Consider the following 25,619-nt stretch of genomic DNA (forward strand, 5'->3'; position numbering starts at 1 on the left):
CGGGTTATGTGGAGTTGGTCCATAATAATTTTTCATAATATTTCTCATGTAAGGTACTGGCTTTGTCAAATCAAGCATCCTCCAAGACTCAAAACATTGATTTTGGAATTTATTTATAATTTCTTGGCTGTTGGAAGACAGAATTAAAAATAAAACTTTGAATATCCATTTCAAAGAATTAGAGTTCTTGTTTGATGGGAAAATTTTTGGTCTAAGTGGTAATCTCTGACCAGCCACTGAGCTTCAGGGGGTCTTTAAAACCCTTCAAGCCCTGATTTAATATACTTTTTTATTAGAGAGCTGCTAATGCACTAATTTTATCAGAAACCTGTGTTGGCTAAACTGTGTTTGCTTCTCTTCATTTTCTATCAAATAAACCTTACCTTAAAAACAATGAATAAATATTTATTGTTTTCAATAAATAATGTGCTCTTAAAAATCTGTCCACAGTTATTAAAACCCAGATATTTCAGAAACATTTTTGTATTTTATAGTTTTGCCCTTGTCTTAATAAAATGATGCATGAGGGTCCAGACAGGCCAAGGTAATTTTGGGGTTTATTCTCAGTTACTTAAGCTGCAGCAGTTGCAGTTTCACAGGGTTCATGGGCAGTTTTGCTTCAGACACTCTTTGATGGGCTGTGTCCAGGAGCTGCAAAAGACTTTCTAACTGCATTTCTGTCATGAGTCTTCTGTGTTTGTAGAGGTTTAACAGAAAATGTTCTGAATTGTATAAAGTGCCCTGTCTCTATATAAGCACTGATTCAGCATCAATCAAGAGTTAAAACTATCTGGCCACAAGCTGATATCTGAGGGACTGCTGTTGCTGCTAATTTCAGCAGCAGCAAATGTCTTCCCATATTTGATAAAAGTAGGTTTATTTTAGGGAAAAAACCAAACAAACAACAAACCCTACCTTGAAAATCACCATCAAAAGTGCATAGCTTGTTCATTAGTTGCTAACTTTTGTTCTGTACCTGCTACTCATTAAATGTAATGCTTTGTAACCAAAGCCATGGGGCCGGAGGGGGCCTCGGAAAAAAAAAAAGAAAAGTAGTTAACCTGCTTTTGCCACTGTTTCTTCCTCCTTATTCTGGCACAAACAATAAAATTAGATCAGCATTCAGGCAGCTCCGTTTCAGTTGGTGCTTTTCTCTAAACAGTGCATTTTGATCAGGCTCAAAGGTCTTTCATTCCAACAACAGAAAGAGAACACTACCCTGAAGAATGTTTTAAGGCACTACTTTCCATTGTCTTAGAAGCCTAGGTTCAACAGAAGACATGTTTTAGCTGATTTCTGTCCCTTTCCTGTTAGCCCAAAAAATGCAGATAACAAAGAGCAGAGGTGTGTGGTGTTTATGAGGTACTTTGAAATTTGGGGGAGGGAACAGGTGATTCTTTTTTACTTTGTTTCTACTAGAGGCTTTTCACATTTTTATATTTCATGTGTTCCTCTGCAGCAGAGAAATCTACTGAAGGAGTAGCATATTTTCAGCCTTACTAAAGGGACCAGATTCTAGGCTACTTAATACTAGGGACTGCTGGCTACTGTATTGTTCTGCTATATTTTGTGGTCTGCACTTCTCTATTCAGATCCTAGGGAAGTAGGAATGATCTGTTCACCTAAATGCCACAGAACAGAAGACAATGACATGGGAGCTGCTTGGTGCAGGTGACCAGGAGTTAACTCTGTACCCTGGCACATGCTGCTTGCACAAGTTTGAGCAAGTGCCTTTCTTAAAGGATACTTTTAGATTATTAACACCCTAATAGCTGTAAAGGCTCAATTCCAGAAGGAGGTGCTCCACAAACAGCTAAATAACCAAATCTTTATCACATGGGCTAAACTAGATGTGTCTACCTCTTCTTGGTTCTTCTGTTTTTGAGATGTTTTATAGTACAATGGAGTGGACTCGTGACTATCCAGCTCACTTCAAGGCACAGCAATCACTCTATGCCAGCACTTTGCCATTGCCATTTCAGCAGTTACCAGGTCTGATCCACCCACCTGACAAATCCTGTACACCCCTTGCTGTTCATCTTAATCAGTCCCATGTTCTTCCTATCTCTGCATATAAAATGCCTGTTTTTTCTTGTACCAAAGCAATTCTGTGTAATATTCAGTACACAACTGTTTGAGCAATTGTTTCAGCATGATTTATCATAAGCATCTGTGTTTGTATTAAAGCTTCATGGAATTCTCAGAACTTCTACATTTCTTTTTTCAACATGAAAAGGTCTCAATGATTCTATGTACGACATACATAATGTAACCAAATTTATCAGCTCAAGTAATGGGGAACTAACAGAGAAACAGCATTTCCTATGTAACTATCCTTTCAAAGGATAGTTCTGCAAAGCACTGATTGGAAAAGCAATTTGTCAAAAACAGCTTGTGTAATGGGAGGGTGGTCTCCAGCCTTCTTTCAAGTCAGCGGGGAATGTTTTTCATGTTCATCTTGCATATTCAGAGGCAAAGATGATGAGCTGTTGTGGAGTCGTCCTGCAGCTGCTGCTCTGTTGTGCCTGATGAGTTCTGATTCGCAGCAATTGCCTTTTGAGCCTTGCTGCTTCTTCACGTGTCTCTTCAGATAACATTTTACGGAGTATTTGAACATCAGATAACTCAGCTCAGTTAGATTTAATACAATGCACAGGCATGACGTTGCCACCAGGAAACAGAGGAAAATCATTTTCTCTGTGGGTTTGGAAATATAACAGTCTACAGTATTGGGACATGGTTTTATGTCACATTTCACAAGACGTGGTATTTTGAATCCGTTGTACAATTTATAGAACAGAACAAGAAAAAATATTTCAAGTCCTGTTTTTAAAATGAGGCTGATTAGGTAAGTGCACAGCAATCCACCATCTATCTTTCCTGGATTTTTGTAAAGTTTCTGGTTGTGGTTTTTCTCTCGGTTCTCTCTGTAAGCAACATGAAAGACAACCAAGAGTGAAGGGGTGGAGACCATGATTAATTGCAAAGCCCAAAATCTGATGTGAGAGACAGGGAAGAAATGGTCAAAGCAGACATTTTCACAACCAGGCTGCTTGATATTGCACTCAAATTCATCGTGTTCATGTTTCCAGATGTTTTCTGCGGCAGCAACATAAAGCAGTAAGCGGAACAGGAACACAACAGCTACCCAAATTCTTCCAATTCCTGTTGAGTATTTATTCACTCCACTCAGCAGATCACGTAAGAACACCCAGCTCATTTTTCTCATCAAGGAAAGATGGAAGTGCTCTATCAAAGAAACACAAGATCAGAGAGATGCATCCTCTTGGGTGAAGATAAATGAGACATTCATTCAACATGAAATATAACCAGTAGCTGAAACAATTTAAAATTATTAAGCATTTAGAAGTAATTTAATATTATTAAGCATTTAAATAAGAACAACAAGCTGATCTTATTTCTGATAATTTAATAATTCTGATACATTCTGAGGCTATTGAACAAAATTTATTTGCTGTTTAAATACATTTTGTCAATTAGGCTGAAGTCTAATCATTCTGTTAAGCTGTCCTCTGTAAGAAATGTGCCTGTTCTCCCTGAGGGACTCCTGTCAGGTAGGGCTTTCTCTGGCAAGTTCAGGCCGGCACTGCCACTGAATTGCACTCAACTTAGCCCTGTCAGTTATGCAGATACTACACACAGTCAAGTCAGATTTCACTTTCGCATTTATGCATAGGAACCAAGTGTCCCATACTAAGTTGACCGCATAAATGCAAATTGATTGCTTTTTGTCTGTGGTCTAACTTTTGGGTAAACTTGCGCAATATTTTAAATATTTTCCTGCTTCATTGGATTTTATTTGTCGTATTTCTTACCATTACTCCAAAATATGTGTGCACATTTTGTGTGCATGTGTGTTACAGTTGCTTATCTGCACAAGCCTTCCCCTGTCCTAACTCTAGAACACTTCTTTTGGAAGAGCTACCTAAGGAGCCACTGGCAGGGAGACTCATCAGAGTCAAAAGGAGACCTGAGGTACCCACCCAGAATATACAGTCACCTTTGCACCTGGCCCCATCTCCAGGTCTGACTGTATCCTTGGGGGTATCAAGCTCCTTTGTTTGTAAGAGCAAACAGTGGATGCATTCCTGGCACACAGAGTAGCTGGGAGACATGAGGTGAGGATGGAAATCAGAAGTTTCCATGTGTTATGTCATTTAATGTCCGCATGGCAACTTCTGCTTCTGCAAGCTCTGCCTAGCAGGAGAGAAAATGGACCCCTCTGTGGCTGCAGTGGCACACACAAATCCCACTGATCCTGCTGTAGCTGCAGCATCACAAAGCTTCATGAAAAGGTATTCAGGCACTGGAATGGGCTGCCCAGGGAGGTGGTGGGGTCACCATCCCTTCAAGGTGTTCTAGAAATGACTGGATGAGGCATTTAGTGCCATGGTCTAGTTGACCATGAGGTGGGCATTGGTCAAAGGTTGGACTCAATCTTGGAGGTCTTTTTTGACTTAAATGATTCTGTGATTCTGTAAGGCTCAACACACATGGAAAGCTCACTGCTTCTTTTGCTGTCCCTCGTTCTGCAGCCCTATGGTCAGGCTTCTGCAGGGAAGCAAGGTTATTTGGATAGTCCTGCATTGCTACCATCAGAGCTCAGCACTAGCTTGAGGAGCTGAGGGGCAGCTGCAGAAATTTATATATTCCTGATTTACACTGCCAAGAATGGTTACCAAGCTACTCCTTTATGCTGCAGATAAAAAAGATAACAGGGAAATGCCAGCTTATATCCTTTCAGACATATGCTCCTGTGCTTTTAAATATGTTTGGCAGTGTGGTTACTTTTTCATTAAAGAGCTATTCCTGTCTTCCACAAACAGAGTTCAAGCAGAAGTTTAAATCAAACTTTTGAAGACATAAGCTTCAAGGCTTTAATGCTTTCTAAATAAGCAATACACAGTCACAACAGTCTCAAAGGAGCTGAACAGCAAACATGAACACACCACCACCAGTGGTATATATTACCACTATATAATAAATCACAGGCAAGGAAACAAAGCATTCACTGAGCAATGTTAGCACATGCATGTGCATCTTGTGGATCAGCTGTCCTCTGGAGTTTTGAAGGAAAACCTCAAGAGGCCTCTTCTGAGGCTTTAAGATGTGCACATGGACTGTTGGAGGGAATTATGAATTTTGTTATTCCATGGAAAGCAAGCGTGGCTGCAAGGGGGCTTTTGCTGATGGCCACTATAAGTGCACCATCCTTTTCTAATGTAAAAAGCCTGATTCTACCTATCAATCCATGGCTGGAGTTCCACCAGTTCTGAGCCTCCAGGTGAACAGAAATGAAAGATATGCTGGGTCACCAGCAAGGCACAAAAGTCAGTGGGAACCAACACTGGTGGAAATCAGGCCGTGGTTATCCCGAAATACAGATTGAGAAATTTACCTCGAGGTCTCTTTTTCCCAAAGCTGAGCTGCTACTTCCTTAACTGAGCAGCAGAAGGGATTAGAAAAGAACAACTTTACACTTTCTTTGCCAATCCCACATTGAGAAGAACAATATAAAGGAGAATAAGAAGTCCCAACCAAACAAAACAGGGACGAGGAATTTGACTAAAGTCAACAGATCCTGAGCAAGGGGCAAATTCCAGCCAGACAGAAGATTGGATGGATGAAATTCCTGCAAAGCTAATTTGAAAGAGAGCAACACATTCTGTTACCTAGATGTTTAGTAATAAGGCATCAGGGATTCCACAGAACTGAAAGCGTTTCCTGGTCTGTGTGCTCTGTTGAAGAGAAACTAAAATTTATTGAAGGACTGCGTTTCAGTTTTGTGGCCCACAGCGCTTCTGCAGCCAGAGGTCTGCAGAACTTTGGTTATATTTTTTCCAGTTGCAGCCTTAACTTGATAATGAGAAATGGCTGTAGAGAACAACTTTCAGCTTCAAACCTAAAGGGCCACAGAGCCTCTTTTGTAGTACTGTTTGTAACTAGCACAGCTCCCCTGTTCAAAGGAGCTGCAAATGTGCTTTGGAAAGGTTATGTTTGCTTCATGACCACTGTTGCTATAGATGTGGACGTTAACTGATGCTTTTGCATCCTTTGAAAATACAATTAATTCACTGAAGCATTGCAAAGAACACATGGAATGGAAAAAAAAAAAAGAAAATGGACTTCAAAGACAAGGAGTTACTCAACAGGTAAACAAGAGAGGGACAGCACAGGCACAAGACTGATGAGGGGTCAAGTTAGCTCAGGCTAGAGAAGACACATTAAGTGGGCTGTATGAAATTCAGAGCAAGGTGAGGATTCAGACAATGAAAAAAGAAAAATCATCCAGTAAGCACATAGCTGGGCAGTAGGAAAAATATGACAGTGGTATTTTTTTAACGCTTCAAGAAGTGGCAGTACACATGGCAGCAGACGCTGAGTAGTGTTGGGGCATGATGCTTTAGCAAAATTATATTCTGGCTAATGTAAGGACAAGAGAGGAAAAGTGTGATCCAAATCCTTGCAACCAAGGAGAGATTTTAACCTTAGAATCTGGAGAAGGTTCATGTTGTACAGAAAGAAACAAAGGGAGTCAAGAAGGGAATCTAGCTAAAGAAATTGAGTAGATTGTGGGAAATGTAGATGACATCAATTTGTGTTGGGGTAATGTCCAATGCTGAAGCTAAAAATGAAATTACTCAAAGTTTTAAGAAAGTTACAAAGGCATTAAAGGGGGATCCCCTTGGCACTGTGGACATAAAGACCACAAAAGAGACTTAGCCTCTACTGGAAATTACCAAGGAGGCATTAGACAGAGTTAAACAGTAGAAGCAAGCTTATTTGCACCAAGTACTCAAGGAAACATTAAATGGAGCAAGAAGTGAAAAGCAGGGATTTGTGGTTAGACTTACTTCAACCCCCTGCTCAATACACACATGCACACCCCAGTTTGAACAGAAGCTGAAGATTAGAAATATGTTGATTTTTCTCATTACTAGCTGAAGTGTGAGTGGTAAGCATGAAAACAAGATCTGCCAGTCAGGAAATAGAGCCAATAATCTCTCTTCCTCATCACATACATCCTTTATTCCCTATATGGGATTTAAACACCCCCACCAACATACACACACATTTTGTCCTGCTCATGAGAGGCACAAATGACCAGAAGAGGCTTCCCACCCCACTTCCCTCACATGTATCAGTGACTTGATTTTCCCCCTTGGGGCTGGGCACGTGTTCTGCTGAGCAAACAGAGTAACCTGAATGCACCATTAACTTCTGAGCGTGCTGAATGTACTTTATTGAGTAAAGTGTTTGAATAATGCTATTGTTGTTGAATATATTCATCAAATATTAATTTCTGTCATTCACTGATGCCTACAGGAGGTTGGCTAATGTACATTGAGTAATGCATCCATTGAAAAGCACTGCTCAGAGATTTACTTCACCTAGATTTCAATCAGCTCTGCTAATTTAATTACTTTAAAAGCAGAAAAGGTATTTTTGTGTGGAGGAAAATGGCAGGCAGAAGGCAGTGACAGGAAAGCAAGAAAATGCAAGAACAAACTGAATAACAGAAGAGGAAGTGGGGAAGCATCCTCAGTGTTAGAGGCACAAAGGGCAGGCAACTTGGAGCTCAAAGAGCTGGCAAATTACAGGAAAAAGGCACAGTATTTTGGGAAATGGAGATGGACCAGTGAAAAATAAGAGAAAGAACACAAGCCTCTGAACAGTGGATCTATCAAGTCTGTACAAGCAAGCTAAATTATCCTCACAGTTTGAGAGATGGAAGAGCTCTTTTTTCTGATCTAAACATTGCTGAGGAGTATTTGCTGCACCTACAACTTATCTTTATTTATTTTATTGATTTTATTTATTTATTTCGTTTTAATAACAGGAAGAAAGAGAACCATAAATAGTGACAAAACATGATAAAGAAGAGAGCAGAAGTAGAAATCACAGAGGATATAGGACCATAAGAAAGCAGGGCTGGTAGCAATCTTTAGAGTCCATTCTCTCCTTTATTTTTTACACTTCAATCAAAACATCATCACAGCACTTTTTTTTTTCCCAAACATCAAGGATCCTCCCAGTGTTATGAGGAAAAGAAAAAACAAGTACTAGCACAATGGTTTCCATAAACAACCAAACAAATAATGAAGCTTATCTTCAGGTGTTCATTTAGTAGCTGCATTTTGCCCTTATCTTTTCTGTTTGTTGATATAAGGAGGCATGCATCCATTTTACGGTTGCTGAGTCTGTTTCATGGACTGCCTACTGCTTCCTTAGTGACTACCAGACGTGTGAGGTCCACAGGCTGAGAAACACTGATTTGCTTTGTTCTCTGGCCCTAAAAAGGCTTAGTTGTGCAGAAACTGTTCCTGGCAGTTCAGTCTATTCTTAAGTTGATGGAAGCTCCACTAGTCCCCTCAGCATGCTGCTCTCATTACTCAGTGTTCTGCTAGAGAAGAGGAGGGATTCAGGAATCCTCCTGGGAACACCAAGGAACAGTAACACTTGATTCAAAGTCACATTACCAAGCTGCACATGTACCAGCTGTGCAAACTATTGCACATCTGCAATAGGAGCTGATAAACTCTTGCTACAAGTCACTAACCTTGCAATGACTTTGCTTCTTGCTCAATGATGAGAGTGCCACGGTTATCTCCAGGTCCTTATGAGAGAGTCAGCAAGAGAAAACAGGAAACATAAAAATTAACTTTGCCTTCTTCAGACAACTCACCTCTTTTCATTAAATAAGTAAAGCTCTAACATTAATGTAGTATTGACACTCATTTTTTAAGTCTCTTCAAAAGCAAGCCAGGTAGAACCTGACAACCCATGAGCAAACACAGCCCTCCTGGGTCTGTGTCCTGGCCAAGCTGTTCACTTCTGCCATGACCACTGCTAGTTGTCAGCAATGCAGCAAAGCCCATGGTTCTAAGGCTGATGTGAGCCAAAATTTTCCCACATATTTCATCCTTCAGGTGCTTCCAGAGGAAGGAGATGCCCCCAAATGACAGAGGTAAATATACTGGCAATACCTTGCTCTTCTCATGTGCAGACAAAAAGTAGACACTGTAGATATTTTAGAATGAAATTCATTGATATGAACCCTTCATTAAGAGGTAATGGGGAAAGGGCATCCTCCCCTACAAACACTGTCAATCTAGGCAGAGAAAACGCGCTCTCAAGGGGCAGATGTGGTTTATCCAGCATCACTCAGCACATCAGAGGCAGAGCTAAGAAAAGAGCCATGGTCTCTCATAGCCCAGTCCCTTGCTTTCACCTGCCTTAGCTTGCTGATTGTAACCTCTCACTGTTTCATGCCTATTATTAACTTTTAACTCCTTGGAGCAAGAAATAAACTCTTTGGTCCACTGGAAGATAAACCTCTAACTACCGTGATATTAAAAGCAGAAATAAATAGGGCTTAAAATAGACATGTGGTATGTAAAGACATTAGCCTAGATACTTATTTGTCAACCAGCTACAGGAAGGAAAAGGAAACACTAGATGGAAGATGGCTCAGCTGGGCATTTAGCACAATACTGGAGATGGTTGATTTGGCTTTTACATCTGACTTTCACATGGGTTTCTGCAGTGGCTTGGGGCAAAACTCCTTTTTTTCCCTGTGCTTCAGGATCTTAGTTGCCAAACATTCACTTTCCTGAAAATGCAATTTCTAAAATATGTCAAAATCCCATCTTGTTTTGTACTTAGGGAAACCACAAACATCACTTAAAAAACCAGCAGCTGCTGAGTGTAATGCTTTGCTAATTGCTGTGGTCTCTTCTCTGCAGCAATGAATGGGTTTTGAGAGGGCAGAAACAGTTCACTGTTTTCTTTGTTACTTGGTAAATGATGTATTTTTAAAAAATTAAGCTCAGAAGTAGCTAAAGTTACTTAATTTTTTAAAGCCATGATATTCCTATCTCACCTACATGACTGTGACTTCATTTCTCATCACCTTCATGCCAAACGATAACCCACCACTACCATGCTCTCCTGATGTAAACAAAAATCTCCCTCCACAGCAAATGACCTTCAACATTAATAAATATTCTTGCTCCATTCAGGCGACTGTTACTATTGTCACACTTTAGTCAACTTGTAAAATAATAAAAAGAATTGACAAAGTCAAAAGATTTCCACTTGGACAATAAATTGTCACTGGCCACATCACAGAGATTTTAACTCTGTAATATTATGAAGTACTGCAATAGTGCAACAAAAAACAGATTACATCCATGGTTTATGTTGGCTGATGGGACCCTTGCATGAGGCTACTATCAATCCTATTTAATATTAGAAAATCAACTTCTCATTCAGTGAAACTGAATTTTATAACAAGAAAATCTAACTTACCTGTGCCCCAGTGAATGATTACAGATGGATCCCAGCTTTCTAGTGGAATTAACAATCAACAGCTCATTTCTGAGAAAGGGAGTTACTATTTTATGCCTGGAAAATGAGAACTGTTTATCTCCTAGGTAATACAAACTAAATGAGTGCAACCTGATCATCTCTGCTGGCACACAGCTCAAACCAGAACCATAAAGCAGCTTGTATCATCAGAAAGATATGAGGAAACTGGCATTTATTTGAAGTTGTAGGATTTATCTGCATTGCTTTTGAGCACTCATTGGCATTAGCTCAGATGCTGCACTCTGTGTTTTCACAGTAGCACAGCCTGAAGACATGTATGCTGTGAGCCTTAACTCACACGGTTTGCTCTTTGACATTTTACATCAGATTTGCATTTTGTGTTCTCCTGGGCAAGTCAGCTGTCCACAAAACACACATATTCTTTTAGGCACACATGTCTCCCAACAATACATTACACAAATGCTCAGAAAAGCCTTTCTCTTAGAATTTCAACATACAGTGGTTTTCCCAAGCAAGTGAAGCCTGGGTTTTTTTATTGAAATGTGTTTTGTTTACTGTACATGTAATCAGTACCCACATTGGCCTACACAGCTGAACCATTCCCCACCAGGAAGCCTAGAACGTTACTCTCAATAACTAAGCAATGGAATAAGTGTTTATGCCCTGCCTTATGCATCTCATATCAGGGCTTTGGTGGCCAATTTCACCTGGGATGTGGCTGTTCTGTGGAGTAACATTACAAAATATGCAGAAAGACTGAACTCCTTGCCTCTTAAATGAATTGTTCACACTCTAATTTATTCATAGTATAATTTAATTAGTTCAAACTTACTGTGGCTTTTATCTGGGAATTAGATGTGAATGTTTGGTAGTTTTACAGAGAGGAAACTATCACATAGCCCTACACATGTGCCTGAACTTGCACCTTGGGACTGTCCCCAGACAAGCTGATGCCTTCAGAGGGTGACTAAAGGTGCCAGAGCTTGGAGCTGGACTGCAGGTAATGCAAAGCTTCCCAGATATCTGCTGGCAGCTCATCACAGTGGAGAGCAGTAGGAAGCTCCTGGAGTGTGTGGAAGGTAGCTCCCTGGCACAGCTGGTAAGGGAGCTTGCCAGGGCAGTGCTCCTCCACTAGACCTGCTGCTTGCTGACAGAGAAGGGCAGGTGGGAGGTGTGATGGTCAGTGGCTATCCTGGGCACAGCAACCACAAAATAACAATGTCTGATCCTTGGTGAAGTAAGAAAGGGGGATCACCAAAGCCTCTACCTTGGACTTCCAGAGCACGGACTTTAGTCTGCTCAGGACAATGGCTCACAGAGTTGGAAACAGCCCATAAAAACAAAGGGATCCAGGAAGGTTGGACATACTTTTAAGAAGGAAATCTCAGAGGTCCAGGAGCAGGCCATTGCCATGTGCTGGAAGATGAGCTGGGGTGGAAGAAAACCACCTGACTGAATAGGGAGCTTTTACTGAAACTCGGGTAAAAAAGAGTTTATGACCTTTGGAAGAAGGAGCAGGCAACTCAGGAAGTGCACAAGGATGTCATTAGGTTATGAAGAGTGAAAATAAGAAAGGCAAAAGCTCAGCTAGAACTTGATTTGGCCACTGCTGTGAAGGATAATAAGAAGTGGTTTTATAAATACATTAACAACATAAAAAGGGCCAAGGAAAATATCCATCTCTTACTGGCTGCAGAGGGGAACACTGTAACCAAAGATGAGGAGAAGACTGTAGTACTTGATGCCTTCTTTGCTTCAGTTTTCAACAGGAAGACCAGTGATCCTCAGGGTAACCAGTCCCCTGAGCTGGTAGTCAGGAACAGGGAGCAGAGCAGACTCCCTGCACTCCAAGAGGAAGTAGCTGGTGGACTGCTGAGCCATTTGGACCCTCACAAGTCTGTGGGACCAGATGGAATTCATCTGAGGGTAGCGAGGGAGCTGAAGAGCTTGCCAAGCCCCTCTCCACCATTTATCATGAGCCCTGGCTAACTAGGGAGATCTCAGTGGGATGGAGGTTGGCCAGTGTGACTCATCTACAAGAAGGGTTGGAAGGGGGATCCAGGAAACTACAGGCCAGTCAGCTTGATCTCAGTGCTGGAGAAGGGTATGGAACATCTCGAGTGCCATCATGCAGCACGTACAGGACAACCAGGAGATCAGACCCAGCTAGCCTGGAGGTAGGGAAGACAGGTCCTACCTGATCAACCTCATCTCCTTTTATGACCAGCTGACCCACCCAGTGGATGAGGCAAAGCCTGTAACCTGACCTTCAGCAAAGCCTTTGAAACCATTTCCCAGGGCATTCTCCTGGAAAAGCTGGCAGCCCATGGCTTGGACAGGCACACTCCTCTCCAGGTTTAAAACTGGCTGAATGGCCAGGTTCAGAGAATGGTGGTGAACAGCGCTGCATCCATTTGGCATCCAGTCACTAATGGTGTCCCACAGGGATCAGTATCGAGGCCAGCCCTGTTCAACATCTTCATTAATGATTTGAACAGGGGGATAGGATGCACCCTCAGAAAGGCTGTGGATGACACTAAGTTGTGTGGGAGTGTTGAGGCCCTCTACTTGAGGGCAGGAAGGATCTGCAGAGGGATCTGGACAAGCTGGATCAATGGGCTGAAGCCAATTTTATAAGGTTCGACAATCAACACTTCCATCCCTGGAGGCATTTAAGAAATGACTGGCCATGGCACTTAGTGCTATGGTTTAATTGGCATTGTGAAATACAAAGCTGTGTTTCATGTCAGGCACATACAGGAAACGTGTGTATTTGTGATTGTAATATGTGTGGAAACCAACCATGGGACAGTTATAAAGATGAATTCTAATAAAACTGAGAGAAGTAAAGCATGGAAGAAGGCCTTTGAACCTATCTTTTGTTTGCAATTAACCTTTATAAGTCTTAAGTTGATTTAGGAGCATTTGAATTAAAGCATTAAGGATGTTGCTTTTTGATAGGAACTTTCTGTAGTTAACCCTTAAAGAGTTTTGCAATAATAACCTTTTGAAGTATAATTTTAGAATATTGCTTGTAGTAAGGATCTTTGAAACTACAGCTTTAGAATATATAAAAAGGAAACGTGCTTATGTCACGCTTTATAAAAACAGTGAAAAGCAGTTTGAGAAAGGAAGATGAACATCAACTCAAGGATTAATAGTTTCGACCAAGGGAAGCTGGACATCACTGTTATGAGATTTATAATCCTTGCAATCAAAAGGTGGACCCACATCTGGAGAACTGGACCCCACCAGATGGGATATTTCTTCCTTCTTTCGGAAACTGGACCCCACCATCTGGGGATACTCCTTTCTGGGATACATCCTGAGAGAAACTAAATCACAATAGTGTATAGAATTGTGACCTAAAACTTGGGAATAGAAACTGCTGATGAGTAAAAATCGGGAATAGAAACTGCTGAGAAACTTATGGGTACCCCTATAAAAACCTGTAAGCCTCAACTATGGGGAGGAAAAACTTCCCCTACTGTACCCAGCACTGTATTGCTCATACTTTACCATATTAATTAATAAATTGATTGCTGCTTGAATATTGGCCTAGTCAAGCTTCTCACTTACAACAGCATGGCAGTGTTCAGTCAGACATTGGATTCACAGATCACAGAAACCAGAAGGAACCACAAGGATCATCAAGTCCAGCTCTTAAGTAAATGGCCCATACAGGGATTGAAGCCACAACTTCAGTGTTATCAGCACCATGCTCTAACCAGCTGAGCTCCTCTCAGGATCAATGATCTGGAGGTATTTTCTAACCTTAACGATTCTATTATTCTGTGTGGTGGTATTTATATATTGGAAGACAACTGTAAGGTGTAGAAAATCTGAAGAGTTCCAGAATACTGAGTCAGTTTCCCTTACAACAAAGTTTGTTCTGTTGAAACTGTGCAATTTCTACCCTCTGTAGTCTTCTTTGGAGCTGTATTCCCTGCCTGAGATTAGAAAGGGTGCCTACCTGACAAAGGATTTTAAATTCTCACAGCTTAAACTGATTGGGAGTCCTGGTGTCAGAGGCAGAGGTTAATCCTGGTCTGTGCCTCTGCTTCCAACTGCCTTCTAACTGCATTGCCCTGCTTACATTAGACTGAAAAATAAACTTTTTTTTTTTTCTTTTCTGGCAATGGACCAGGGAGCAAAATTGGCATACTGCAAAGCTGAGCAATTATGACATTGCATGCAAAGAAGTCCAGAGCAATTGCAAGTGAAAAGAGGTCTCCCCTTGCCCTTCCTTTTTGGAGATGCAGTCTTAGCTCAAATTTATCTTTAAACCTCATGTAAGGTATGTGGCTGTACATTGTTGTAGTGAGAAAATTCAGTGCTGCATATGTGTCTCTGCTCTTCTTTTGTAGTAGAAACCACCTTTTTCTTTCTAGAGGGGATGCTTTGAGTTTTGATATTTTGTTCCTAGTCAGAACCAATTTCCCTACTCAAAAATGAAAGTAGAACCAAACAAAGTGCCTTTTTCCTTCCATACTGAATTCAGTTGAAAAAGATTTATAAGCTTGATCAATGTTTGAAAAATAACAATTGCTTTAATCTTTGCTGGAAAGCACGGCCGAGTGATTTGTTTTGTCTCACAGAGACAGGGCTGGCTAACAAGTGTTATGGAAGACATACAAATAATGTTATGAAACACAGAAGATTCTTGGTTTTAAAAAGCATATTGCCTTAAAACTGTTTGGGATTGTAAGTGGTAGGGTCCCAAACAGTGTATGCTGCTGTCTGAAAACAGCTTTCTTTCAATGGAAACAACACAAAGCAGCAAAAGCTGCTGAAAATCAGCATAAGGACTCTTGAGACTGACACGAGCAGAGCAACAACCACACAGAAAACCCTCAATACCCTCAATGCCACCCCTGTCTAGCTGGTCTGTTTGTTTCTCATGCATTTATGTCCTTAATATAGCCATACTGCTTCACATGCCTCAGTGCAACGATTACTCTCATCATTAGCTTTGAGCAAGGAGGGAAAAAGTACTTCTAATTACTAATTTTTGCTTTCCCTTCTCCCCCAGATTTGTTCAGCACAAAACCAAAAAAAGTTCCAGTTGTCAACTCCAATTAAAATATTGTGAAACTCATGGTGCCTAAAACATTTAAAAATAATTTTTAAAAGTTAATTTCATGTTCATATATCAAAACTCTAACAAACATGTGATGGTAGTTGCCCCTCTCACTACAAGTCATACCAATGCTGAAGTTCCAGTGTAGTTGCAAAAAGAATTTTTTCAGCCCACAACAGCTCTGTAACCGTGTCTCTGAAGCAAGGATAAGCTTATCAGTACCTGGAGGCACCCTATCTTTATTCTGAAGACAATGTGAAGCTCTGTTCCTGTGCAGCAGTTGAAACAAGCAGGAGCTGTGAGGTCAGTCAGCCGGGGCAGGAGGCACGGTGCTGCTCCCCGCCCCGCTGTCGCATTCTAACCGTGGCTGCGGGGCACAGCGCCGGCTGCGCTCTGCTCTCTGCAGAGGCTCTTCTGCAGCTCAAATGATAAGGGCATGTGAGCCTCAAGAAAAGCAGAAATTGCTGTTAGGTTGTGAATGGCTGAGGCACAAAGCACAATGCTGAATGCAGAATCCCAAAGGAATTTAGTTGAAAGGAAAATAAATCTCAGTAATAGGCTCAGGTTTAGAAAAGGAAGGGGGTTTTGTGTGATTTCTTTTCAGGAGAGATACTCAGATATTAAGGGGATGGGTGACTCAGAAATGCCACAGATGTTTACTATTCTACACTTTCATAAAGCCTCTCCTATAAAACATACCAAATAACTTCATGAGACTTAATGGATTGAATGTTTCAACATCCTTTGGGGTCAGATGATAGCAACATAATATTCACATTAAAGATAACATACAACACTTTCCCACCGACATAAAGCAAAACTAGAAACAGTAAGCAGTCTAAGCTTTTCATCACTGCCCAGTTAATCTGGTTAGTTGGCACATGCTTAACATATGCCAAGTACCAGCATTCACATCAAAGCCTAAGCCCATTTCTACATCCCTCTCTCCTTCTCATTTTACACACAAAGCTTTACCCTGCAGCTCTCCATATGGAGAATATATTCTCTTCAGCCAGTGGTGTTTTCTGGTACAGTGTAGGACCTTCCCCTGTCAGTGATGCCTGGGACCTATCTGTCCTTTCTAAGATGGGAAGTGCTAGAGACCGAGCAGCAACCTAACAATCCTTGCCACCAATATATTGCAAATGTGTTCTGGCACAAACCCATCCTACCAAAATCTGGAAAAAACTATCATGTCCCTGGCTAACTTTGGATCAGAAGTTTTATCTGCATGGGTGGTGTAACTGCTGGGAAGGGGTACATGGGCCAATAAGTGAGTGTGCTTTCTCTCTTGTTGATGTAATTCTTTTGGCTTCCAAAATGTGGGGGAAAAAATTGCTTGGGAGCTATATGCAGAACAATTCCTATAGTACAGTAAAACATCCCTCTTCCCCTCAAGAAAACCAGGTTACCTTCCCAAAACCAAGCTCTTGCAAAAACCTCGCATTGGCTTCTTTCAATTAGACAAATACGAAAACAAACAAAAGCAGCTTCACTCAGATTTTCTACTCAATAGTTTCCAAACAAAATCAGCTGCGTGGCATATGCCACCAAAACAATAGCTACCAGATTAGCAGATGGTATGTTGTGAATTAATTGTTGACACAAACCCCAGACATACCACTCAATCCTCTCCTGACACCTAAACTTATTTCCCTATTATTTTTCTCACCTCATTATATTTGCTCACAACATGAAAAAAAAAAATTAGATATTCCATCTGGATTTAGACATGAAAAGTTAACCTGCAATTTGTTATTACTCTGCCGTCTTTCAAAAAAAAAAAATGGCAGTTTGACTACTGCAGAATAAAAACATGGAACAGGAAGCTCTGTGAGTCTGGATACCTATACATTTCATAGGATCATAGAATCATTAAGGTTGGAAATTATTTCTAAGATTATCAAGTCCCACTGTACACCTAGGTCACTGTTTTCACAACTGCCACATCCACATGCCTTTTGAGCCATTCCTGGGCAGCTTGTTCCAATGCCAGACTATCTTTTCAGTGGAGAAATTTTCCCAGTGAAATCCAAACTTCCCCGTGCAACATGAGACCATTTCCTCTTGTCTTGTCAGTTGTTACTTAGGAGAAGTGATCAACCCTCACCTCACTACAACCTCCTTTCAGGCAGTTGTACAAGATGATAAGGTCCCCTCTGAGCCACCTCTCCTCCAGGCTGAAAACCCCCAGCTCCCTCAGCATCTCCTCACAGGACTTGTGCTCCAAACCCTTCAATAACTTTGTTGTCCTTCTCTGGACATGCTCCAGCACCTCAATGTCCTTCTTGTAGTGAGGGGGCCCAGAACTGGACCCAGCACTCGAGGTGTGGCCTCACCAGTGCCCAGCACAGGGGAACAATCACTGCCCTGGTCCTGCTGGTCACACTATTGCTGATCCAAGCCAGGATGCCACTGGTTTTCTTGGCCACTTGGGCACACTCCCAGCTTGTGTTCAGCCACTGCTGGCCAAGACTTCTGTTTGTTCCCTCCGGCCTCCCTGGCTGCAATAAGCAGACACTCCACCAAGTGCTCTCACTCACCCTCCAGGTACAGAGGAGTGTGAGCCAGGGCTGGTGAGTCCAGAGCTACATGTGCTAATCCAGCAGCTCACTGCTGCTAAAACTGTAATATTGTCCATCACATCTCGGTTCTGCCTGCCAGTTACCTAAGGGAGCACTGATCTTTGTCCATCCCTACCCTACAGGTATTGTTTTTTCCAAAATTTCAATTTTCTCCCCTACTTTATAATGTGGCTGAAACCACACGGTGGCATTGAAGGTAGAAAGGAAGGCACAAACGGTCAGAGGCAACCAGGCTTTGTTTCCTCTGGACTTCAAGCAATTTTATTAATTTTACTGTTTACAAATAAAAGGAAACAAAACACCATCATACAGCAGCATTTACGTAACCGGGAGTTTCTAGACACCCAACATTTTGGGTTTGGATCTACACAACAGAAGTTGGACACTTAAATCGTAGCATATTTTCCTGCTCAACCGACTGTACTCCAGAGACTGTCTCCACATGAATCTTCATTCCAGCACTTGGGATCAACCCATTCTAGGCTCCTCATTTACAAACAGAGATATGGAGCTTCTGGAGTGAGTCCAGTGGAAGGAAACAAAGATGATTTAGGGACTTGAGCATCTCTGTCTCACAAGGAAAGGCTGAGGGAGCAGGGCCTGTTCAGCTTTGAGACAATAACTAAAAGGGGGCCTCCACAGCGTCTGTCAGTACCTGCAGGGAGGCTGAGGAGAGGATGAAGGCAGGACTAGCTGTGACCATGGCCAGGTGCTAGGAGCGGGCCCAGCAGTGAAGGGCCCGTCTGATCCAGCCAGCTCCTCTCCCCCATCTCCCACTTATTAGTTTGAAATGCTATGTTGTCTTGTGTGCCCTTCACTTTAAAAAGCATATTGAGGTGCTGGAGTGTGGCCAGCAAACAGCAAGAAGGCTCTTGAAAGGTCCAGAAAACATGTCTTATGAGGAACAGCCGAGGGAGCTGGGGTTGTTTATTCTCAAGAAGAGGAGCCTGAGGGGGCCTTTATCCCTCTCCACAACTCCCTGGAAGGTTTTTGGGGCCGGTCTCTTCTGCCGTGCCTGCAGTGACTGGACTAGAGGGAACGGCCTTGAACTGAGAGAGGGGACGTTTAGATTAGACATTAGAAAAATATTTTTCACTGTTAGGGTGGTCAGGCGTTGAAGTATTTCTCTGCGAAGTGGTGGAGTCACTATCCCTGCAGGTGTTCAAGAGGCATCTGGATCTAGCGCTGGGTGATTTAGTGCTTATGGGTTACAGTCGCAGTGTCGGGTGCACGGTTGTACTGGATGACCTGAAAGGTCTCTTCCAGCCTTGATGGTTCTATGGCTTAGGCAAACAGCTCCACAGCCCCCAAACAACAAAACGCACTCCCCCCGCCGCCACAAGGGCGAGGGGAGAGGAGGGGCGGGGAGGGACCCGCGCCGCCGGCCTCCGCCCGTGAGGGGGCGCCAGCGCGCAGGCGCAGCCCCGCCCCGCGGGGAGGTGCCTCTGGCTGGGAGCGGTGAGTAGCGGGGGGAGGGGGCCTATGGCAGAGTGGCGCGCCCGGCGGTAGTGTCCCCCTCCCCCCCGCCGCGCTGTTCCGTGAGGCGGTGGAACGCGGGGGGAGATCCGTGGTGTCCCGGGAGTTCCCACTGGGCTCTTCCAAACTGGGGCCAAACTGCCCCCTTCGTCCCGGTGGCGGCGCCAGGAGCCCCTGGCCTACCGGAATGGGGTTGTGCGACTGCCCTTGCGCTGCCCTTCCCTTCCCAGGGGATCCCCAGCACCCGTGTCTCTCCTGCCCCTCAGTAATCAGGGGTAGCCGAGGGCGTGTTTTTCCACCTTTGCTCAGGTAGTCATAGTATGGTTTGGGTAGAAAAAAAATCATCTTTGGCTTAAAAATCATCTTGTTCCAACGCCCCTGCCAGGGACACGGATACCTTTCAGAAGACCAGGGTGCTCATAAGCCCCATCCAGCCTGGCCTTGAACACTTGCAGGGATGGGACATCCACAGCTTCTCCGGGCAACCTGTTCCAGTGCCTTAGAATAAGGAATTTCTTGCATATGCTAAGTAGCTGAAATTTCCCCTCTTTCATTTTGAACCCAAAGCATTTGCCCAGTGAGTGCAAAAGTGAGACAATGCTGGGCCTGCTGGGGTGGGTGGCTAAAGTGACTGCACTACAGTAGTGCTTGGGCTGGCCTGTCATGTCGAAGGTTTTTTGTAGAAGATTTTTTCCTACTATTGTCTTTTTAGCCAGTGGTCTGAAGACTGATGCTGTTTGGTCCACAGGTAGCTAAAGCATTAGCCAAAGGCAAGTGAAAAACCCTAAGCCCATTATCAGGAGATTTAGATTTGCTGTATGAAGATGTGAATCTCTTAAAGTTAATGTCAGGATGCACAAAATTAAGAAGATCAAAAATCAGTGTGTGCGAGCTGGGAATGTTAGGTGACACCGGAGGTGATCAGTAATATTTACACTAGCTAAAATTGATGCTGTAAGACAAAATGAGTGTGAATTTGCATTCAGTGAATGCAGCTCTTCCAGTTTTTTTACAGAAATTACACCTGTTTTTCATTCTGCTTCTAGGAAGTATTCAACATTAAGCAACATGTCTTCCACCAAACCTCCAAATGAAAATGAAACATCCAAAGAGAGAAAACCAGGACTGAGGAGTGTTCAAACAACTATGCTTTTCCGAGCTGTGAACCCAGAGCTTTTCATTAAACCTGTAAGGCAGTCATTCTGAGAGAAACTAAATATGCTTGAAGAGATACAGTTGCTTTGAAGTGATCATTACAATTCTCTGGGCATTATATAACTTATCTCTTGTTATGCAAACCACTCAGAAATGTAACTAAAAATATTTTTACTTTTTTCCACTTTTGACTGTGGAGAGTGCAGAACATTACAATGCTTATTGTCTGATTCTTTTGTACATAGCCAAGTTGCTTTCAGAAAGACCTGTTTAGAGGTATATTACCCATGTAATTTGGCAGGTTAAATAATATTATTATTAAGTAATAAGAACATCAGGAGTTGTTTTTAGTATTTAAAAGGGAACAAATCATAGAATGCAAACTTTCTTGGTATGAAGTGAATTGATTTTTGGTAGCTTTTCAATATTTTGGATTTTCCTTTTTCTTGCTTTTATAATTAAGTTTATGATACTCGGGTTTTATTTGCATTTGCAGAACCCAGAAATGAATGAAATTTTGTGCTTATAATAAGTATAGATTTAATAAAAGTACATTTTTTGATAAGAATACAAAGTGTGGTTTAGAGGATTGTAATCAAGCAGGACCAGAGTGCATTGTCCCAGTAGTATATCCAGATGAATTCTGTTAAAAGTTTGTAGTGGAGACCTTCAGTAATTGGTTTTGTTTGGTTCATTTATACTCAATCAGCATTTCCAACCAGCAAAATAGAGAGTACTGGGCAATGTGCTGTTCTGTCTCCAGAAAGAATCTTCTTTTTCAAAGGGAATTTCTGTTGCTGTCAGAAAATTCAGTCTGCAAGAAGGCAGTGGTGATTTTTTGCAGATGTCACAATAGTTTACCATTTCTAAGCTGAGATAGGCGAATGTAATGTTTGAGTTTAATGAAAAATGTTTTGACTAAAAACATTTACCACATTTTTTTCTTGTCAGAACAAACCTGTGATGGCGTTTGGACTGATAACAATTAGCCTCTGTGTGGCCTACCTTGGTTATTTGCATGCAACAACAGAGAATAAAAAGGACCTCTATGAAGCAATCGACAGTGAGGGGTCCAGATACATGAGGAGGAAAACTTCCAAGTGGGACTGAGAATGTAAGAAAGGAAATCAGTAAATCACTCTTCGAACTTTTCCAGGCAACTACTGGTTTTTTCTCTTTCCCTTGAAATAATGGAGAAAAGTCTTGCTTGCTATTTAATCCAGTCCAATCCTTTATAAAATGCTGTGCCTGTACAAATAAACTGCAGTAAAGATACATCTGAAAATAAAAGTGATTTTAATAATTGCCCTCTATGATCTCCACAGAGATCTTTGTCAGAAGATATGAAATCACTTTGGACCTCCAATCAGTGCTGGTAAATGCCTTAGAAACTGACATGATAGTTCAGCTTTCTCTTTGCTTTGATTAAATGAAGTCAGGGGTTTATCTTTTTTTTTTTTTTAATAGAATGAATAATGTATTGTCTTTGAGAAGAAAAGTAGATATCTTGTTGATAACAGTGGTGCAAGTAAACTAATTTTAAGGCAAGGAAGATCGGATAAAACAATTGGTCAACAGTTTTATTTCATAAAGGAAACTGTAAAATAATGGCCAAAATAATCCTTGGATGCTTAATCTACTCTTCCTTACAAATAAAAGAAGGTAAATATCAGTAGCCAAATAGAGAAAAAGTGAAACAAGTACTTCTGTTAAGAGAAAGGTAGGAGGAGCTCAGCCGTTATCTTTCCTGTTTCACACCATATGACAGATCAGTGCTCATGCTGGCTTCAGCCTGCCAGTTCATAGCTTTAGCTCCAGCTTGGCCAGAGTTTGTCTAATATTCTTGACTAGTCAGTAGGACTGGTTTTATTTCAACTGCATTCAAAAACTTCATTTCTCTATATTGCAAAGTACATTATATGATGTTAATTTATTGCAGGTTACTGAACTCAAAATAAGGAATGGAAAGTCTAAAATCCCCAGGTACTTCTGTGAGTGTGGCTGGAGGATGGGTGGGCATTGTGGCGTTTCCTAGCACATGTGGTGGTCCCTTGTGAGCCTTTGAGCAAACTGTACAGGCAGGTGTCTTCCTGTTCCAGCACTGAGTCCTTCTCCCATGAGCTTCCCAGCTGCTTCTGGGTGCCTGACACTGTCTCCTAGACAGTGTCCTATTAACCAGACTCCAGAGCATGTGGTGAGAGGACACATTCCAGGCTGTGACCTCTTTCTCCCATGGACCCTTACTGATTTTATGTTGCAGTTTTCCATTCAGTTTCTTGTATTTACAGACCCAACAAGGGCTCCCAGGGAACTGAGAGACCTCTTTGTTGACCCTCTTCCAACCAAGGTGGCTTCTGTCAGGCCAGAGAAAGAACATGCAGGATCTCCTGCTTTACTATTCTGGGAGTTGCTTTGGGTTTTATCAAAAGATTTTGGTACTGAAGATAAAAAAGGTGACTGGCTGCCTTGAGGGACAGCAGTTGCACCATGGGATTTCTGTCTATCTCCCTCTAAGTCCTTCACTTTGAATCTGTGAGTTTACTCCTGTTCTTCTTTTATAGTTAACTGTATCTTAAATTCAGGGGGGCTTTGGTTAAAGTGCCTCCTTCCTGAGAAGGGAAGTGAGCTCTATCTATAATAAAGCTTTTTTTTTTTTTTTTAAGGGGCGTTTTTACAGCCTTTAAAAGCAGATTCCTCTCTGGGAGCCTGGAGCCTGCTGCCCTACAACAGCAAGGTTCCTGGTTTTGTTCCTGTTTTGGTTGCTAAGTTTGCAGGTGAGGAAACTACTTGCCTTTTGATTGGTGAAGGAATTTCCCAGTGAAATGATGAAATATTCAGGACTCTCACATGCTGTGCATATCCTGCAGAATGTTTTTTTTATGTTTGTGAAGGATCTTTAGAATAAATCTGTTCTTTTAAAAATGGTTGCACAGGATTTTAGCTCTTTTCAGTTCATTAAAATGCACAGGTCTCATATGTTTGCATGAATTTGACTAAATTATTCCCAAATCAGTGCTACAAGTAAGTATTTTTATCTGTTTTTCTATAGGCTTCTAGAATACATGCTTTGATCCTCTGCAGATGAATTGAAACCCCATTCTCTTATTTAGAATAATGCAAGATTTGTGTTCTCAAGATTTTCAGTTATGTTTTTGTGAAGTGAATATGGAGTTACTGGGGAAAAGAAAGTGGGACTGGAGGCATAAAAGATAATAGACTGACCTGGACAGGGTGTAGGCATGTACATGCCAGTGACACTTCCTACAGAAGCTGAGATAGGGCCTCTTGAATGTTGGCTGGACTCAAGTTGACCACGTTACTTTAGAACTGCGAGGTTGAAGAAAGAATGGATATTTAAGTTTGTCCTATTATTTCTTTGGCAGCTGCTGCACAGATAACTCTTAATGATACACAATTTATATAAAAAAGAGATAAAGCAGTGCAAATACAGAGAGGTATGTGGTAGGTTAATGAATGTTACAGTATCAACACAGGCATTTGCTGGTTTAAGTTCCTGATTTTTATCATAAGAACAATGTGTGTATAGGGATTAAAGAGAAAAAAACCCCACCCAAACAAAACTGCTTTGATACCAAAATTTGTTTGCTCAGCTCTGAAAGCGTGACACCCCTTATGCATCTGGAGTGCACACAGCACAAGTGTAGTTTCTTTTGTTCTGTGTTTTTCAATTTCAGTCTTCAGTACAGTGATAATTATCTATAAGGGATGATAACTGGCTTGACAAAAACTGTGAGTCAAAATTATTTCCTGGGCAGAGGCTCTTTGAGGTTTTTGCCAGTTCCTTACTGTCTGTGCTGACTTTCACATCTTTTTCCAAGAACAGCAACAAAATGCTACGATTAAAATATCCAAAACTGTAGCTGTTGTACTGTTCCTAAGATCTCCTTAGACTGTGTGGTGTGAATGGGACTTGTTGGCATTCAACAAAAAAAGCAATTAAACAATTAAAGGGCCAAAGCCTACTGCGATGCTGTTTAACTATTACCAGGGAAAGTTAGTTCTTTGTGGGTGAAACCAGCCCTTGCCCAGTAACAGTTGCTACACAGGAAGCTGCATTCAGGCTGGAAAGCCTGAATTCATGAAACCCTCCCTTATCATCTGTCTCCTGGCTGTTACTGAATTGTAGGCATGTTTAAATCCTAATTGGAAAGCAAATGTTTCAGCTAACTTGGTAAACAATTGCCAGTGATTTTTCTATTTTTACCAGCTTGCGTGTTTTCTGTAGCAACAGTAAGAGTTTTGCCTGCAAATGAGATCTGTCAGGATTAGAGTTCTGACACTCTAGTAACTATTACAGAATGACACTGGAACATCACAATGATTAGAAGTTCTGATCTGGATTCCTTTGTTGTGCTGTGTGTTCAAAAAGGGTACCACCACCACCTCCCAGTGCTGCTTTTGATCAGATTCAGGAGTACAGGCCTTCCAGAACACAGCATTAAACTCATTGTAAGGTACTGGGAAAGTTCATTTCTGAAATTCCTTTCTTTTATTGCAATCTGAGATTTAGGAAAACCCAAAGTCCTCTTGCTTCTATGTGTTCTGGCCAGTCATGAATGCATTTACATCTTAGTAAGAAAGAACTGCTGCATATTAGTAACTCCAGTATATTCAGGGAGGAAAAAGGTCAGCTGTTCTGCAGTGTATGAAACATTCTGAGTTGGGCATAATGAAGCATGAAAGGCAAAGGAGCTGCAAGACCATTAGCAAATGTTTTCTGAAGCTCAAGTACTTAGGTAAGAGTTATGTTTGATTTAACATTTGCACAGATCATCCCATCATCCTTCAACAGGACATAGCTGGGATATTTAATCCTGAATCTCACCTTCTTACACCTGATTCTGGCTCCTGACCTTAGACTGAAGCTCTGTACAGTCTCTTGAGGTTTGATTTTTTCATGGCATACCACAATGATAACCTCAGTGATGAAGGGCTCATGGTAGCATTCA

At 41.7% G+C, this 25,619-nt stretch overlaps 2 protein-coding genes across 4 annotated transcripts; one reads left to right on the top strand and one right to left on the bottom strand.

Moving 5' to 3' along the window:
• Positions 1–1,773: 1,773 nt before the first annotated feature.
• GJB7 (gap junction protein beta 7) lies at positions 1,774–8,627 on the bottom strand. The gene is made up of 2 exons (XM_054629605.2): positions 8,582–8,627; positions 1,774–3,249 (listed from the first exon to the last, which is right to left on the bottom strand). Exon 2 carries the CDS (start codon positions 3,227–3,229, stop codon positions 2,426–2,428), a length of 804 nt encoding a protein of 267 aa, XP_054485580.2. The 5' UTR covers positions 3,230–3,249; positions 8,582–8,627; the 3' UTR covers positions 1,774–2,425.
• Positions 8,628–19,350: 10,723 nt separating this feature from the next.
• Positions 19,351–21,957, top strand: SMIM8 (small integral membrane protein 8). 3 transcript variants are annotated; one of them, XM_054629860.2, is made up of 3 exons: positions 19,351–19,476; positions 20,541–20,682; positions 21,601–21,957. In XM_054629860.2, the coding sequence occupies exons 2-3, from the start codon at positions 20,563–20,565 to the stop codon at positions 21,757–21,759; spliced, it is 279 nt and encodes a 92-aa protein (XP_054485835.2). In that variant the 5' UTR covers positions 19,351–19,476; positions 20,541–20,562; the 3' UTR covers positions 21,760–21,957. The 3 variants fall into 3 exon arrangements, with proteins under 3 accessions (XP_054485835.2, XP_054485834.2, XP_077031020.1); XM_054629859.2 differs by lacking the exon at positions 19,351–19,476 and adding an exon at positions 19,513–19,803; XM_077174905.1 differs by lacking the exon at positions 19,351–19,476 and adding an exon at positions 19,815–20,071.
• The last annotated feature ends 3,662 nt before the right edge of the window (positions 21,958–25,619 follow it).

The sequence above is a fragment of the Agelaius phoeniceus genome, chromosome 3, assembly GCF_051311805.1.
Source record: "Agelaius phoeniceus isolate bAgePho1 chromosome 3, bAgePho1.hap1, whole genome shotgun sequence".
NCBI classification, from domain to species: domain Eukaryota; kingdom Metazoa; phylum Chordata; class Aves; order Passeriformes; family Icteridae; genus Agelaius; species Agelaius phoeniceus.

Bases quoted from the DNA above. Each gene is read 5' to 3' on its own strand.
- GJB7 (XM_054629605.2), bottom strand. From the start codon at position 3,229: ATGAGAAAAATGAGCTGGGTGTTCTTACGTGATCTGCTGAGTGGAGTG.
- SMIM8 (XM_054629859.2), top strand. From the start codon at position 19,682: ATGGGGTTGTGCGACTGCCCTTGCGCTGCCCTTCCCTTCCCAGGGGAT. The intron at 19,804-20,540 runs GTAGTCATAGTA...TTCTGCTTCTAG, and splicing joins GTTTTTCCACCTTTGCTCAG to GAAGTATTCAACATTAAGCA. The intron at 20,683-21,600 runs GTAAGGCAGTCA...TTTTCTTGTCAG, and splicing joins CAGAGCTTTTCATTAAACCT to AACAAACCTGTGATGGCGTT.